The 16,255-nt window shown below is 39.9% G+C and overlaps 1 protein-coding gene across 6 annotated transcripts in view; it reads right to left on the reverse strand.

Annotated features, from left to right (window-relative positions):
• The window catches only part of NEDD4L (NEDD4 like E3 ubiquitin protein ligase), a 3,335,946-nt gene that overhangs the window by 423,705 nt on the left and 2,895,986 nt on the right, over positions 1-16,255 (reverse strand). For all 6 annotated transcript variants that reach the window (XM_044066167.1, XM_044066169.1, XM_044066164.1 and 3 more), the window contains 2 exons: positions 13,695-13,760; positions 11,376-11,605 (listed from right to left, as the gene is read on the reverse strand). In XM_044066167.1, coding sequence (XP_043922102.1) covers positions 11,376-11,605; positions 13,695-13,760 — 296 coding nt within the window. The remainder of the gene's footprint in view (positions 1-11,375; positions 11,606-13,694; positions 13,761-16,255) is intronic.

Consider the following 16,255-nt stretch of genomic DNA (forward strand, 5'->3'; position numbering starts at 1 on the left):
AAACCCTAATGGGGCATTTATCTGCAACAGTTCAGAAACCAGCAATGGGATGTAGGTGTTCAGACCAACGATTGAGAGATATCGTTCGGACTGGTGGCAAAGAAGCTCTGAGGACGTTACGTCTGGACGTCACCTTTATGCCCTACGCTTTTCTCGCAAGGAGCACACATGTGACATACGGCATACCTTAAAGCGACCTAAGGCTTTTTTTTTTATACTGGCCAGACGTCGGGCTACCCCAGGCAGGGAATCTCAGATGTTAAGAATACTGCAACACTCAATGGAAGGACATCAATATGTATCTTTGTGTTATGTCAGATGTAAACGCACTCAAGTAAGAGATTGTACCTGGTTGTCTTATGAAATGTTTTGTCTGCAATAGACTTTTTTTTTTCTTATGAAGATTGGGATGTACAATGAATGGTGTGTAATATGTTGGGAGTCATACAACTGTATTTTTGATTGTACTGTAAACTCGAATAAAGTTAGACTTATCTAAATCAAGTAGCAGTCATGAAGAGAATGGAATAAAATCTAAGAACTGTAAATAAAAAAATGTACTTTTATAGAAAAGCCTTCTGCTGTTACCAAACCAAAGTGAAACAAAATTAGAAATGTGATGTGGGCAGTGTGCAGTAGTTAAAGCCGTCTGGAAAAATCAGCTCACAAAGCTAGATGTAAAATAAACTTCTACATAAAGAACAAAAAAACACGTGTGACAATAACTTCTACAAACTGTTCAAAAATATCAGATTTTCATAGATAATTAAACAATCTGTGTAAACAAAACCTTTCTATTGAAACATCAGTGTTAAAAAAAATTATTAAAATGTTGGTTCATATTCAACAAAATGCATCACAAGTAGCATTTTTCTTGCTCACATTTCCAGATATTTACACAATTCTAATACTTGCCCCTCAAATTGCTTTGATTAGTTAGGCATCATAATTCCCTCCATACGCCAGGTTACTGGGAAAAAAAAGGTTAGGTACTTAAATGAAAAGTACAAAATTAATCTGAACTGAATCTCTAAAAGCATAAAATTAAGATATTTACTCATCTATTAAAAGGTCCCCCCGTTTGTTAAGCTGAAAACTTTGACTCCAAGAAAAAAATGACAAACCTAGCTGGTGAACATGGAACTCTTCCAACAACCACTTAAAAGCAGTGGGCGATGTTTCGGCACCACAAAGTTGCTATACACCAGAAGAAGAAAGATTCATCTCCCCAACAGTGGCTTACTTCTTAAGTAGCAGGTAACATGGAAAAAAAAAAAGGAACAAAGCAAAGATTCTCACAGCAAGTTTTTAGGAGTTGAAGCTGTTTCAGTGCTGTGTGTGTGTGTGTGTGTGTGTGTGTGTGTGTGTGTGGGGGGGGGGTTGATAAACATCAGTGCAGTGGATGACTCATTAGCATCACCCTGATATGTGACTGACTGCTGTTATAAGGCATGCCTTTATTTAAAATCATTTTTTAAAGTGCAAGTACACATCCATCCACCTACAAACCCTTTGTCCATTTTTGCACATTTGGTGTGTCACTTCAACAGTGACGATCACCTACAGCCAAGGTTTACACCGGCAGGTGGCTAGCTCTGCAGTGGTAATTCTTCCACACTACACATTCACACACACACACAAACACACACACACCTATGGTCAATTTATAGTGTCCAATCCACCTACTGCATGTCATACCGTTATGAAATAATTTTTAATGTTTATATAATTTCACTGAGGTGAGGTTGTGACTTCATGTAAAAGATGTGATGTATGGTGCACACACAGAGCAGAAGATCCACAGCGCAACCAATGCAGGCACTCTCCATACTACATCCTTTTACTGGCCAGTCAGCACCTGTTTTGTCTAGCTGTTATTTTTCTGAAATTTTCTTTCTTCAAATTCAAATGACTTCTTGCTCTTAAGGAGGGTGAATAAGGCTTCAGTAACATAAGTACAGACCTTCAGCAATGATCACAATCAGGTCGGCTAACAGTACTATGTACAAACAGGCTGCTCAACCTACTGCCCACTTCCCAGGAACTACAATATGTCTGTCACTCTTGTGCGGATGTGCATACATATACACACACACATACACACAACAATTCCCCATCCGGTACTGCACAAACAGCAATCAGATTAGAAAAATGCTGCTACTGCTGTATCTTGACTTGGAAATTATTTTAAATGCAAATAACTCAGACCTACTACAGACAGTCCTATTTAAATAAATAAAACAGACAAACATATTTAAATAATTAATAAAATCTGTACACGTTGTCATGCACAGCATTTGCCTTGTTACGCTTTGGTTTACTAAAGCAGGTCATGCTACAGGATACCTTTGACCCCTCAGTACACTACAGAGAAAACATGCAGTCAACCACATAATAACATACTGCCACAAATATCTTTTCATGCCATCACAGAATAAAAACAAACTTATACTGGAACATTTTCACAGATATATACACTAGACTTCAAAAACCACCTAGAAACCATAAAACAGTAGCCATCTAATGCACCTCATTTTCTGAATATACAAAACAGAGTGGAACTCAAACTACTGTACAACAAATTAATCCCTAAATCCAACACCCCAGTGGGAATGTGTACATCAGCAACAGCTTAAGTAAAACAGCAAAAAAATATACTGGCAAAACACAGTACCCAGAATTCTGCATAGCTCATCTCCGTATCAGTACGACATGACACCATTTTCCTCTCCAGTACTGCTGTCCAACAAATCATGACATTCAACTGTTGCTGACACCACAACACAGGGAACTATATACAGTCAAATAAGAAAGCTAACATTCATACTGTAGAAACCTGTAAAAGCAGTTTGACAACGGTAACCCTGAAAAGTTCATCCCTTAACATCCAGATGCAGTTTCAAGAGCTGTACACAATACAATGTCTGTCATACACAACTGCAGAAGCATCATGACTTCAGTTCCAAAATCATGGCTGCATATGATCATGACTTCATGACCCATGAGTTTAGTTAAAACATTAATCGGCTTCTAATGCTTGCTTTTCACCCTGCCCTCTTCATACATCTACTACTCAGACATGCATTTTCTTTAAAGGACAATCGCACTCACAGACTCAAAAAACATCTTTATTTCATCATGGTTTGGTGTCACCTACATTTTAACACCACTTTGTGACTATTTACAGTTTTTTAAATATTTTTATACACAATTTCAGAGTCTGACCACATGGGGTCTGGCATCTTGAAGTAATTCTAATTGTTTAGTCTACCTCTAGATATCCCATAATTCAATGCTTGTCTATAAAAACGTACATCACACAAATGCCTCTTTCTTCCTAAAGCTCCTGTCACTACATTGATTTTACATGCATACACTACACTGCTGTCTTTCAGTCAGTTAGTTTTATGTACCATTTCATGCAACAGTGCAAATGCCACAGAACAGACTTTCAAACTGCTTTTTACTGCTGCTTCTTTTTAGAATGGCTAAACTGCAGTCTTTTGTGAAGCATGAATTTGTACTACTTTGACTCATCTCCCATCCCCTTTCACACCTAACTTCCCTAGCTGTCAAAGTGCTAAGGGTAATTTGAGCTGTTGCCTACTGGGATTGACAGCTCACAGCAGGAGACTTGTACCTTTTCCTTGTTCTAGCCTTTACTTTTTGTATCGATAGGGGAAGGACCAGGGAGCTGTGACATCACAGCATGAGTGGGATTTTAGGACGGTAGGGGTGATGTCAGTTTGGGGAGGGAAATGGTCAGAAAAAGTACAGTTTTGTACCTACCATAAATGTAGATGTCCGAACTGGATAGCATCTGCAGTCATAACAACTGGGTTGTCCTGTCGTCAGGCAGCCCTTCGGTCGGCCGGATTCCAAAGTCTGGGTCCGGCTTGATGTCGCACTTCACCCGACGTCATCTCTGCTGGTCATGGGGTATAAAGGCACCACCCGACGCCATTTTCTTCAGTGTTTTTTGCCCCAGATGCCAGTTGCCCTCTTGGAAGGCTAAATTTTGGATAAAGGCCAATGTTTCCAAAAAAAGATAGAAGGCAAACACAACAAATAAGCATGTATGTACATATATACAAACAAATACACCATAAGAGACTCCCCAGCTAGCTATTAGAGGGTAAATACCCTAGGAGTACCTCAGAGGGAAGGAGGGGTAATCCTGACTGCAGATGCTATCCAGTTCGGACATCTACATTTATGGTACAAAACTGTACTATGTCCTTCATGGATGCATCTGCAGTCATAACAACTAGGTAGAATACCATAGCCAACTAGGGAGGAGGAAGAAAAATGATGGTGTGGTTAGGATCCCTTGCAGTACAGCAGTGGCAAACCCTGCTCGATCTAGAATACAGAGGTAAATTATAATGCTTGGCAAATGTATGCACGGAGGTCCAAGTAGCCGCTTCAATAATGTCCTTGGTTGCCACTCCTCGTAAGAAAGCTGTGGTAGTGGCTGTAGCCCTTGTAGAATGAGGCCTTATGTTCTGTGGAATTGGTTTTCCATGGTAGGAGTAACAGAATCGTATGCAATTTCCTATCCATTTGGAGATTGTCTGTTTGAAATTACTTTTCCTTCCCTTCCTGTTGCATAGGCTACAAAAGCTGGTCGCTTTTCTGTTACTTTTGGTTCTGTCCAGGTAGTAGCGTAACTGTCTATGTACATCCAAGGTATGCAGCAGTCTTTCCCCCCTGTTTTGTGGATTGGGAAGAAGGTAGGTAGGTGGATTGCCTGGTTTAAGGACACTCTGGATACCACCTTAGGCATAAATGTGGATTAGTTCTCATGGACACCCTATCTTGATGAAAGATTAGGAAGGGTTGCACTGCCATTAAGGCCTGAAGTTCAGAAACCCTCCTTGCTGAGGTAATTGCCAGTAGGAAAGCAGTTTTCCATGACAGGTGCTGTAGATCTGCTGTTGCTGCTGGTTCAAACAGAGGGAGTGTCAACTTTTCTAGCACAAAGTTCAAGTCCCATGCTGGCAATGATGGTTTCCTAGGAGGTTTTACATTCTTGATCCCTCTGAGGAACTGCCTGAGTAGAGGATGTGAAAAGACAGGTGGATCAAAGCTGTATTCTGCTGAAATAGCTGATGCATGTATCTTGATGGAGGAATAGGACAGGCCTGTATGTAGAAGCTCTGCCAAATACTCCAGAATGTTAGGAATATCTATATTCAACACATCCTTTCCTCTTTCAGCACTCCAAATGACAAACCTTTTCCATTTTCCTGCATAGTTCCTTCTTGTTGAAGGTCTGCGGGCTTCAAGGATAATGTCTTTAACCCTTTGGGAAAGATCTGGATTAGTTGCTGCTATGTGATGTTCCAGGCAGTCAGTTGCAAAGTTTTTAGGTTTGGATGCATGATGCTGTAGTTGTTCTGAGTTAACATCAAAGGCATCAGGGGTATTGACCACATTTTCTCCCAAGACATGCTCCTCAGCAATGGGTACCAGTGTTGTCTTGGCCAGTTCGGAGCTATCAGGATTATCCTTGGACGTTCCTCCTTGATTTTTAGTAATACCCTGTGTATCAAGGGAAGAGGTGGAAATGCATATGCTATCAGATCTTTCCAGCTGAAGGAGAGCGAATCCACCTTCCATGCAAGTGGGTGAAATGCCCTTGTGCAGAATTTTTTGAGCTGGTGATTGAGAGGGGAAGCGAATAGATCTATTTGTGGCATTCCCCATTTCTTTGTGATGGTCTTGAAGATGTCCGGGTGTAGCATCCATTCGTGAGCATCCGAGGTGGTTCTGCTTAACATGTCTGCTAGAGTGTTCTCCTTTCCCGGTACAAATATTGCCTGTAACTGGATGATGTAGCTGAGTGCCAGATTCCAAAGGTCCAAAGTCATTCTGCATAGGGGGTATGAATGAGTGCCTCCCTGTTTGTTGATGTACCACATGACTGTGGTGTTGTCTGTCCTTATCATCAAATGACCTTCTTTGAGGAATGGTCTGAATTTTTGGATTGCCAGTTTTACTGCCAGCATTTCTTTTTGGTTGATGTGCAGGTGCAGCTGGTCCTGGGTCCACAATCCTTGTACACATTTGTCCAGCATGTGTGCCCCCCATCCTAGGTCTGAGGCGTCTGTTGTGATGGTTTGGCTTGCTTTCGAAAGTTGTGGAAGGTAGGCCTGGGTTTGACTGGCATGCTTGAGCCCACCATAGGAACTCCTGTTTTAGGCATGGGATTAGTATTTCCGCTTCTAGGCTGTGCCTGTGTTGGGACCATAAATTCTTTAGGTACCACTGTAGTTTTCTCATATGCAGTCTGGCATGTGGGACCAAGATTATGCATGATGCCATGAAGCCCAAGGCCTGCAGAACTTTTCTTGCTGTTAGTTTGTTCTGTTTTGTTAATGCCAAGAAGTAAAGAGGGAGTTCTTTCTGTTTTTCTGCAGTTAGGAATGCCATTTGTCTTACTGTGTCCAATTCCGCGCCCAAGAATGTTCTTGTTTGGGATGGTATCAGCCTTGACTTTTGTAAATTGACTGTGTATCCCAGGGCTTGTAGCAAGTAAATGACCCTTTGTAAATCTGTTGTCAGCTTGCTTTTTGTTGTCCGCTTGTAGCAGGCAGTCGTCCAGGTATGGATAAATTTGGATTCCCTGTAGTCTGCAGTGGGCGATTACTGATGCCAGGCATTTTGTGAATACTCTGGGTGCAGTAGATAAGCCAAAGGGCAATGCTGAGAATTGATAATGCTCTGATCCTGCAAGAAATCTGAGGTATCTTCTGCAATTTGGTCGAATGGGGACGTGCAGGTATGCCTCCTTGAGATCTAGAGTTACCAGCCAACACTCCTTGCCCAGCATGGTAAGAAGTTGCTGTAGGGTCAGCATTTTGAATTTTGGGACAATGATATATGTGTTTAAGATGGACAGGTCTAGAATAGGTCTCCAACTTTTTTTCTTTTCTTGGTACTAGGAAGAGTCTGGAGTAGAATCCTTTGCCCTGTTCTGTTATTGGTACTCTTTCCACAGCTCTCATCTTTGTTAATTGCATTATCTGCTGTAGAGCTTCTATTTTTTGATTTGGAGGCAGGTTTGGCATTCCTCTTTTGACTGGTAAGGTGTGGAAGTGGAACCGGTAGCCTTGGTCTATGGTTTGCAAAATCCACTTGTCTTTTGTGATGTAGTGCCAATTTTTAGAAAATAAGCTAACTTTCCGCCTAATGGTGCTGCTATTTGCTCCCTGGTAGGCGGAGTTAGAGCCAAGTCACTGTGATTGTCCTGTTGCAGTGGTAGTGGTTGTGTCTGTGCCTCTGTTATTACCTTGCCACTGTCGACCTCTGTAGGCACCTCCTCTGGATTGATTTCTGCCTCTGGGCGTCTATTCCTGCCCTTTGGGATCTTGTGGAGTCAGGAAAGGACCAATTTTTGCAGGCCAGTTCCTGCTAAACCTTGGGGCTGAACCTGTAAGAAATCTTTAACTGTTTGTACAGATTTTGCCTTTTCTTCCATTTCTTCATTACCTGCTGGGCAGGTGTACCAAATAAACTGGCCTTATCCATAGGAGCATCTAATAGCTTAGCTTTAACATGATCCGGTAAGACCTGCTCTTTCAACCATGCATGTCTTCTTGTCACTGTGCCAGTCATGGCTGATCTAAATGAAGCCTCCAGTGCATCATAGCCACATTTTAAGGTCAGTGTTAAAAAAAAAATTATTAAAATGTTGGTTCATATTCAACAAAATGCATCACAAGTAGCATTTTTCTTGCTCACATTTCCAGATATTTATACAATTCTAATACTTGCCCCTCAAATTGCTTTGATTAGTTAGGCATCATAATTCCCTCCATACGCCAGGTTACTGGGAAAAAAAAGGTTAGGTACTTAAATGAAAAGTACAAAATTAATCTGAACTGAATCTCTAAAAGCATAAAATTAAGATATTTACTCATCTATTAAAAGGTACCCTGTTTGTTAAGCTGAAAACTTTGACTCCAAGAAAAAAAATGATAAACCTGGCTGGTGAACACGGAACTCTTCCAACAACCACTTAAAAGCAGTGGGCGATGTTTCGGCACCACAAAGTTGCTATACACCAGAAGAAGAAAGATTCATCTCCCCAACAGTGGCTTACTTCTTAAGTAGCAGGTAACATGGAAAAAAAAAAAAAAAGGAACAAAGCAAAGATTCTCACAGCAAGTTTTTAGGAGTTTAAGCGGTTTCAGTGCTGTGTGTGTGTGTGTGTGTGTGTGTGTGTGTGTGTGTGGGGGGGGGGGGTTGATAAACATCAGTGCAGTGGATGACTTATTAGCATCACCCTGATATGTGACTGACTGCTGTTATAAGGCATGCCTTTATTTAAAATCATTTTTTAAAGTGCAAGTACGCATCCATCCACCTACAACCCCTTTGTCCATTTTTGCACATTTGGTGTGTCACTTCAACAGTGACGATCACCTACAGCCAAGGTTTACACCGGCAGGTGGCTAGCTCTGCAGTGGTAATTCTTCCACACTACACATTCACACACACACACACACACACACACACACACACACACACCCACCTATGGTCAATTTATAGTGTCCAATCCACCTACTGCATGTCATACCGTTATGAAATCATTTTTAATGTTTATATAATTTCACTGAGGTGAGGTTGTGACTTCATGTAAAAGATGTGATGTATGGTGCACACACAGAGCAGAAGATCCACAGCGCAACCAATGCAGGCACTCTCCATACTACATCCTTTTACTGGCCAGTCAGCACCTGTTTTGTCTAGCTGTTATTTTTCTGAAATTTTCTTTCTTCAAATTCAAATGACTTCTTGCTCTTAAGGAGGGTGAATAAGGCTTCAGTAACATAAGTACAGACCTTCAGCAATGATCACAATCAGGTCGGCTAACAGTACTATGTACAAACAGGCTGCTCAACCTACTGCTCACTTCCCAGGAACTACAATATGTCTGTCACTCTTGTGCGGATGTGCATACATACACACACACACATACACACAACAATTCCCCATCCGGTACTGCACAAACAGCAATCAGATTAGAAAAATGCTGCTACTGCTGTATCTTGACTTGGAAATTATTTTAAATGCAAATAACTCAGACCTACTACAGACAGTCCTATTTAAATAAATAAAACAGACAAACATATTTAAATAATTAATAAAATCTGTACACATTGTCATGCACAGCATTTGCCTTGTCACGCTTTGGTTTACTAAAGCAGGTCATGCTACAGGATACCTTTGACCCCTCAGTACACTACAGAGAAAACATGCAGTCAACCACATACTAACATACTGCCACAAATATCTTTTCATGCCATCACAGAATAAAAACAAACTTATACTGGAACATTTTCACAGATATATACACTAGACTTCAAAAACCACCTAGAAACCATAAAACAGTAGCCATCTAATGCACCTCATTTTCTGAATATACAAAACAGAGTGGAACTCAAACTACTGTACAAAAAATTAATCCCTAAATCCAGCACCCCAGTGGGAATGTGTACATCAGCAACAGCTTAAGTAAAACAGCAAAAAAATATACTGGCAAAACACAGTACCCAGAATTCTGCATAGCTCATCTCCGTATCAGTACGACATGACACCATTTTCCTCTCCAGTACTGCTGTCCAACAAATCATGACATTCAACTGTTGCTGACACCACAACACAGGGAACTATATACAGTCAAACAAGAAAGCTAACATTCATACTGTAGAAACCTGTAAAAGCAGTTTGACAATGGTAACCCTGAAAAGTTCATCCCTTAACATCCAGATGCAGTTTCAAGAGCAGTACACAATACAATGTCTGTCATACACAACTGCAGAAGCATCATGACTTCAGTTCCAAAATCATGGCTGCATATGATCATGACTCCATGACCCATGAGTTTAGTTAAAACATTAATCGGCTTCTAATGCTTGCTTTTCACCCTGCCTTCTTCATACATCTACTACTCAGACATGCATTTTCTTTAAAGGACAATCGCACTCACATACTCAAAAAACATCTTTATTTCATCATGGTTTGGTGTCACCTACATTTTAACACCACTTTGTGACTATTTACAGGTTTTTAAATATTTTATATACAATTTCAGAGTCTGACCACATGGGGTCTGGCATCTTGAAGTAATTCTAATTGTTTAGTCTACCTCTAGATATCCCATAATTCAATGCTTGTCTATAAAAACGTACATCACACAAATGCCTCTTTCTTCCTAAAGCTCCTGTCACTACATTGATTTTACATGCATACACTACACTGCTGTCTTTCAGTCAGTTAGTTTTATGTACCATTTCATGCAACAGTGCAAATGCCACAGAACAGACTTTCAAACTGCTTTTCACTGCTGCTTCTTTTTAGAATGGCTAAACTGCAGTCTTTTGTGAAGCATGAATTTGTACTACTTTGACTCATCTCCCATCCCCTTTCACACCTAACTTCCCTAGCTGTCAAAGTGCTAAGGGTAATTTGAGCTGTTGCCTACTGGGATTGACAGCTCACAGCAGGAGACTTGTACCTTTTCCTTGTTCTAGCCTTTACTTTTTGTATCGATAGGGGAAGGACCAGGGAGCTGTGACATCACAGCATGAGTGGGATTTTAGGACGGTAGGGGTGATGTCAGTTTGGGGAGGGAAATGGTCAGAAAACTACCTGTATCCAGTGGCATTGATGACATCAGTGAATTGGAGACTTTTCCAGGGCGGGACAAAAGTTTTTTGAAAGTGAAACCAACACAGTACAGTAAGGTACTGTTCTGGTGGAGAGAAACAGTCAATTTAAAATGTTTTAAATGCTGAATTGTTGTTTATTCATAGCAGGGACAGTAAATAGGGAAAAAAAGACAGAGAAGTTGAACATTTAACAATAGAATCCCATTGTTGTCCTTTAAAGCATTGTATACAAGTCATTGTGAATGATCACCACAACATAATCAGAAATGTGGGCTGTGACGTTGAACACTGCCTCTGGATCCATTAGTAATATAGTGTACACTATACCCGGCAATAAATTGTCAAGTATTCAATTAAATATAAACCATACAGAACTTCTGAAAAACCTGGTAAAGAAATCACATGGGTAGTGCTATACCCACTGCTATAAAGCTAATGACAGAGGGCACTGTTAGAGCTCAGTTGTGCTTTCAAAGTGAAGAAAATCTACTGCATCCCTATAAAAGAACAAACTGAAGCATTTAAAACAAAACAAGATAACTACAGTAATAAGACATGCACAGTATCAGTGTGATGTGACAAGTCCTGTTCATTCTCAGACCACGACTGCATTATTTTGGTTAAAACGGGAAACGGGTCAATAAGCTGATGTTCAGGATGCTTCACTGCTATAGCTGCTTCATCATATGTACTTACGTTGCTGAATACTCGAAGAGACCATAATAAGGATTGAACATCTCCTTTGACAGAAGAAAGAACCACTCTCTTGCAACACCCCCATAGTCAAGTCCCTTTTCAGACTCAAACTCAATCCACAATCGAGCTTTGAGAACATCGGGCCGCTTTAGGGGCATTATCCTCCTATATGATTCTTCAAAAATGTTGTTTCTATGCAGCTTCATCTCAAATCTGTTTGGTATGTCAGCCTAGAAAGAGAAAGAATATTTTACAACAGTTTTATCAAAAAAAAGTATAACCACAAAATCTCCAGCCTATTTGCATAACAAAATTTTAATTTTTTGACATCTAGTCAAATGCATAAAAATAAAAAGGAAGCTTTTGGTAAACTTCCTGGAATTACAGTTTTTTTCTATGCTAGTAAAACCATACATGTTAACAAACACACTCACTTATTCCATCACAAATAATTAACATTGTCACTTATACTATAATATGATTAAGGAACATTTCAACAACAATATACTTAACAAAATAATAATCAATGCTACATAAAAAATGATTTTCTAAAAGATAAACATTTATACAAAGTAACCTTCCTGATCATCTAAACCAAGTAAACCAATCTAATGAAAGCACAATCCAAGGATTCACAGAAAAAAAGATTTTCAAGATAAAAATATATTTATTTAATCTTATTTTTACTAAATTGTAGAAGTTGTGAATATTCCATTAAATGAAAAACGATGAGGCTAGTTCAGTGGTGCAAAAGGTAGACAGACTCTGGTTCAGATAGTGAACCAGCTTGTGATGGTCATGGAGGGACTTTGTGGAGCAGATGTCAGATCAGGATCTCCAAATCCTAGGGAGGGGGTTAGTGAGAAAGTGGACTTCCAATGGGAATAGGCAGCCTGTCATCCAAACCAGGAGTACTGCTGCAGACATACACAGTCTATTTAGCTGGCAGATGAACACACTCTGTGGCATCACTCCCACAACATACTGCACCCTTCCAGGAAGGGAGGAGTACTCAAAACAATCCAGTAAGAAAGTATGATGGAGGTAAGCTGGTGCCATGTGTAAACTACTGTTTCTCATTGCTAAGTTGAAGAAAGTGTAAAACAGATGAATCCAATTCCTTCTGGGGATGTGCCTAATACATGCATCACATTAGGTTGTTTAGCTAAGGTGGGGTGAAGCAGGCAGCTGCCATGGGTGCAAAGTACTAGGGGGCATAATCGGCAAATGCCAATCAATCCTCAATGATGTGCATTACTGACATTCAGAAATAAATGCTGGTAATGCATTTGTGGTCAGAAGTGAAGCACTCAGCGCTTCATTTGAGGCATGTCTACAACTAGTGGGGTTTGGCCTGAATGCACCAGTATAGACTTAAAATGTAAAAAGTCATGGGCATTCAGAAGCCATGTAGTGAAACACTTGTATGTCCTAAGGGGATATTTGCATATTTGTTTATTTATTTTTTCTACTTATTTATCCTCTGGTGAGCAGGCCAGTCCCACTAGGCTAGTAGCCTCTTTTCAGTGGAGACCTGAGGTGATATTTATACTACTACAGGAAATGTCCAGGGAATTGGGTAACTTCCTCTATTCTTCTTGACAGCTTTTAAGAGATCTTTTAAATACACCTGTGCAAGCAGCTCGGGTCTTGGTTTAACCTCTCCTCCAACAGAAGGCACACTCAGGAATACAGCACCCCCTTAAACTGTACTACAGTGTCAGGAACTGATTTACCTGGTGTGGGAATAGTCTTCTGCACCAAAGGCATGTACGCTACCTGTTGTGCCATTGACACTGTTGTATAAAGTATGCCATAAATCCCACTGGGCTGGAGTACAGGAGGTTTAAGACATTACACAGTGAATTCTCTAGCTTAACTGGGTCTTTTCTTGGAGTTTTTTTATTTGTTGCAAAACACTTATACTTACTCTTCCCTGTCTGAAATGCACTACCACACAGGAGGAGCTGGTAACAGACCTGTCACACAATGCAGTAGCAAAGTATATTTCCAGGCATAGGCCACGTACGTGAAAAGAAATGTGCGACATGTTTGTCAGACAGACTGAGACCAGTGGGAAGACATTATTTTTAAATTTATTATTCAAATACTTAAAAACATTCATACAGACACACACACACACACACACACACACACACACACACACACACACATTTTAATATGCCAGAAAGTGAGGCTCAATTCTGGTGCTTCCCGGTAATGACAAACTAATGAGAACTACTTGGTTGCTTATCCTTAAAACATTCTTGCATATACTTTTATTATATTTCAGAAACAGTTACATGCAGAAGTACTCACAGGCTTTTTCAACTTTTTCCTGAAGTAATCGTATTTATGCTTGAATTCCCTGGAGTATGGGACTGCCTGGAAAGTACAATAAAACTGTCATTAATACAAATGGTTCCGATTTATACAGCAGTGCAGTACCTTTCACAAATTCATACATATATGTCTGTTTACTTGAGGAGAGATTAGGAAGAAAACATCAATGCAAGGCTCACATGAACATTTAAGCAAAACTGACAGACTAGAAAGAAACAGCTAAAAGTCCGAACCTGAAAGGCCTAGTTCTCAGAGGGAGAAGGAAACATAGCACAATTTCCATCTGCAATATGTGGGGCATCTCAAAAAGAGACATATCACAGAACAGCTTAAACAGAGGGACCATAGAAAGCAGCCAAAGTATGTCCACATGAGCTGTGCGTTACTATAAATGCAGAGTGGGTGAGGGTATCCATAACATTGGTATATGTTCCAGACTGTAACAGGAAAAGAAAACATGCAAATGAGCAGATAAGGCATGGAATGCATCTATGGTGCAAACCTGCATCAAGTGCTCACTTCAACATGTGAAGAAGGAGATAAAACAACCTGACAACCATGAAGAATTAAAGCCCGATAGTCCAGTACGTCACCGTGCTCCCAAAGCACAAAGATCATGCTGAATTCTTTCCAGTTTCAGTGATGAAGCTTGCACAGATGCACTGACAATAAGGTATATATCCAGACTACCAGAGGCACAGTTCTAAAATACCTGGTGCAAACTACATGATTGCACTATGAGTAATGTTTATGCATCCCTTTGGAGAGCACAGAAAAGCTCAGGATTACTGACTGACAGCACTCATTCATCTAGTTCAGTTTCTGCTGAGTGTGAAAAATAATTTAAAACAAATGAAAAAAGCACTCCCATAGTCAAAATGTGTTAACTCCCTAAAGACAGGTAGCAACATTATTTAACAAGGTAAGGTGGTAAGTGTGATAAACACACAAGTGTTACCACAACAATTTGCCCAAATTTTCTTAACAAAATCACATACCAAAATGAATAAAAGAATAAAAACTACTTGTATGGTCATTTCTTAACAGAGGGAAATTAACTCTGACGAATTTCAATAACAGTTAACATGCAGATGCAGTCAAAGGCTTCTTCCCCCCTGACTTTGGGATCATAGTCATCTACTGTGCTTTATTCTTTCATGACTGTCTGGCTCTGCTGGCATTTACTGTGCATGCTTCTGACAAAAAACACTGCTTTGTACAAATTTGAGAGCCTTTTTTTTGACCTTGTCCTGCTGTAGCCATTATGGCACCTTTTTCTAGGTGCTTGCTCAGTAGGTCTGCATAATGCCCCCCCCACACACACACACACACACCAGCCCTCACACTCAACAGCTTCCAGTCTATTCATTTCCCTACCACCCTAGCATGACACAGAGAGGAAACTATAGAAATCAATTACTCACACAACCAGGTGGGGTTTGGGCCCTCGCAGGCCTTTACCTAAAATGGCAATTAATACGTCTCTATAAGGAACTTACTTCACCTTCGGGATGACATGAACACCTGCATCACCAACACAGAGACCTATAATGTGTGTTGACACCCACAGGCTATGGATGGCTACCATTACTGACTTGGTAAGACAAGTCCACAGTGCTGGTCTGTGCTTTATCACTGGCACAAACAAGACCCTATTTCCTGGCTATGGAATGCATCCAGTAACCAAACCACCATCTACTCTCTTCAGGATCGTTGAATTGACATTGACTAATCACTAAAAGGCCAGCAATATGTGATCCAGAAGTAACAAAAAGAAAATAATTAGATCAAATACATATAGATGGCTGAATAATAACCCTTTATTAGACAGACCGGTTTCGGCAACCAATGCCTTCTTCAGTGTATGAACAATTCACCAAAAATGCAATCCATTTATAGACACACCCCACCTGTGAGACAGATGGAAAATGCAACCAGTATATATTTAAAGAGAAAGAACCCAAAATATAAACTGCAGTTATGCATGATAGTAAATGCAATCATAACTTGACAATATGTAGCAAATATAACATGAAAATAGGTACATCATTAGAAATTGAGGAATAAAAAAATAGAAAATTTGTTATGAACTAACCCCCACACATTGAATTATATAACATAAATGTAAAAAATATAACTTACAGTGTAGTTATGCTGAGAACATATATCATGCATGCTGTCATAACCATAAAGAGCATCACATCCAAAGCATGAAAAAAAGTGTGATGAGTGTTCCAACAGAAAACATGTGGTTAGCAATTGATGTAGCCGAATTCGAAAATCCATGCTTAGTCCAATGTTCCAATATAGTTCCTTCAGCTGTGATCGAAGCAGATATGTCGATATGCCTTTGGGATGGCACAAAATACTTACTCATAAGGAACAACATTGGATCATTACATTGGGCCCTCTATTCCCTCCTGGACTAAATGACCATTTGTAAATATGAGGATATAGGTTGGTACATTTTATGTTTTATGTTCATACATAATGATTTATATATCTCATTTACATCATGAATAATTATGAATATGGGT

This window comes from Protopterus annectens, chromosome 1.part0, assembly GCF_019279795.1.
Source record: "Protopterus annectens isolate FY-2018-M chromosome 1.part0, PAN1.0, whole genome shotgun sequence".
Lineage (NCBI taxonomy): Eukaryota > Metazoa > Chordata > Ceratodontiformes > Protopteridae > Protopterus > Protopterus annectens.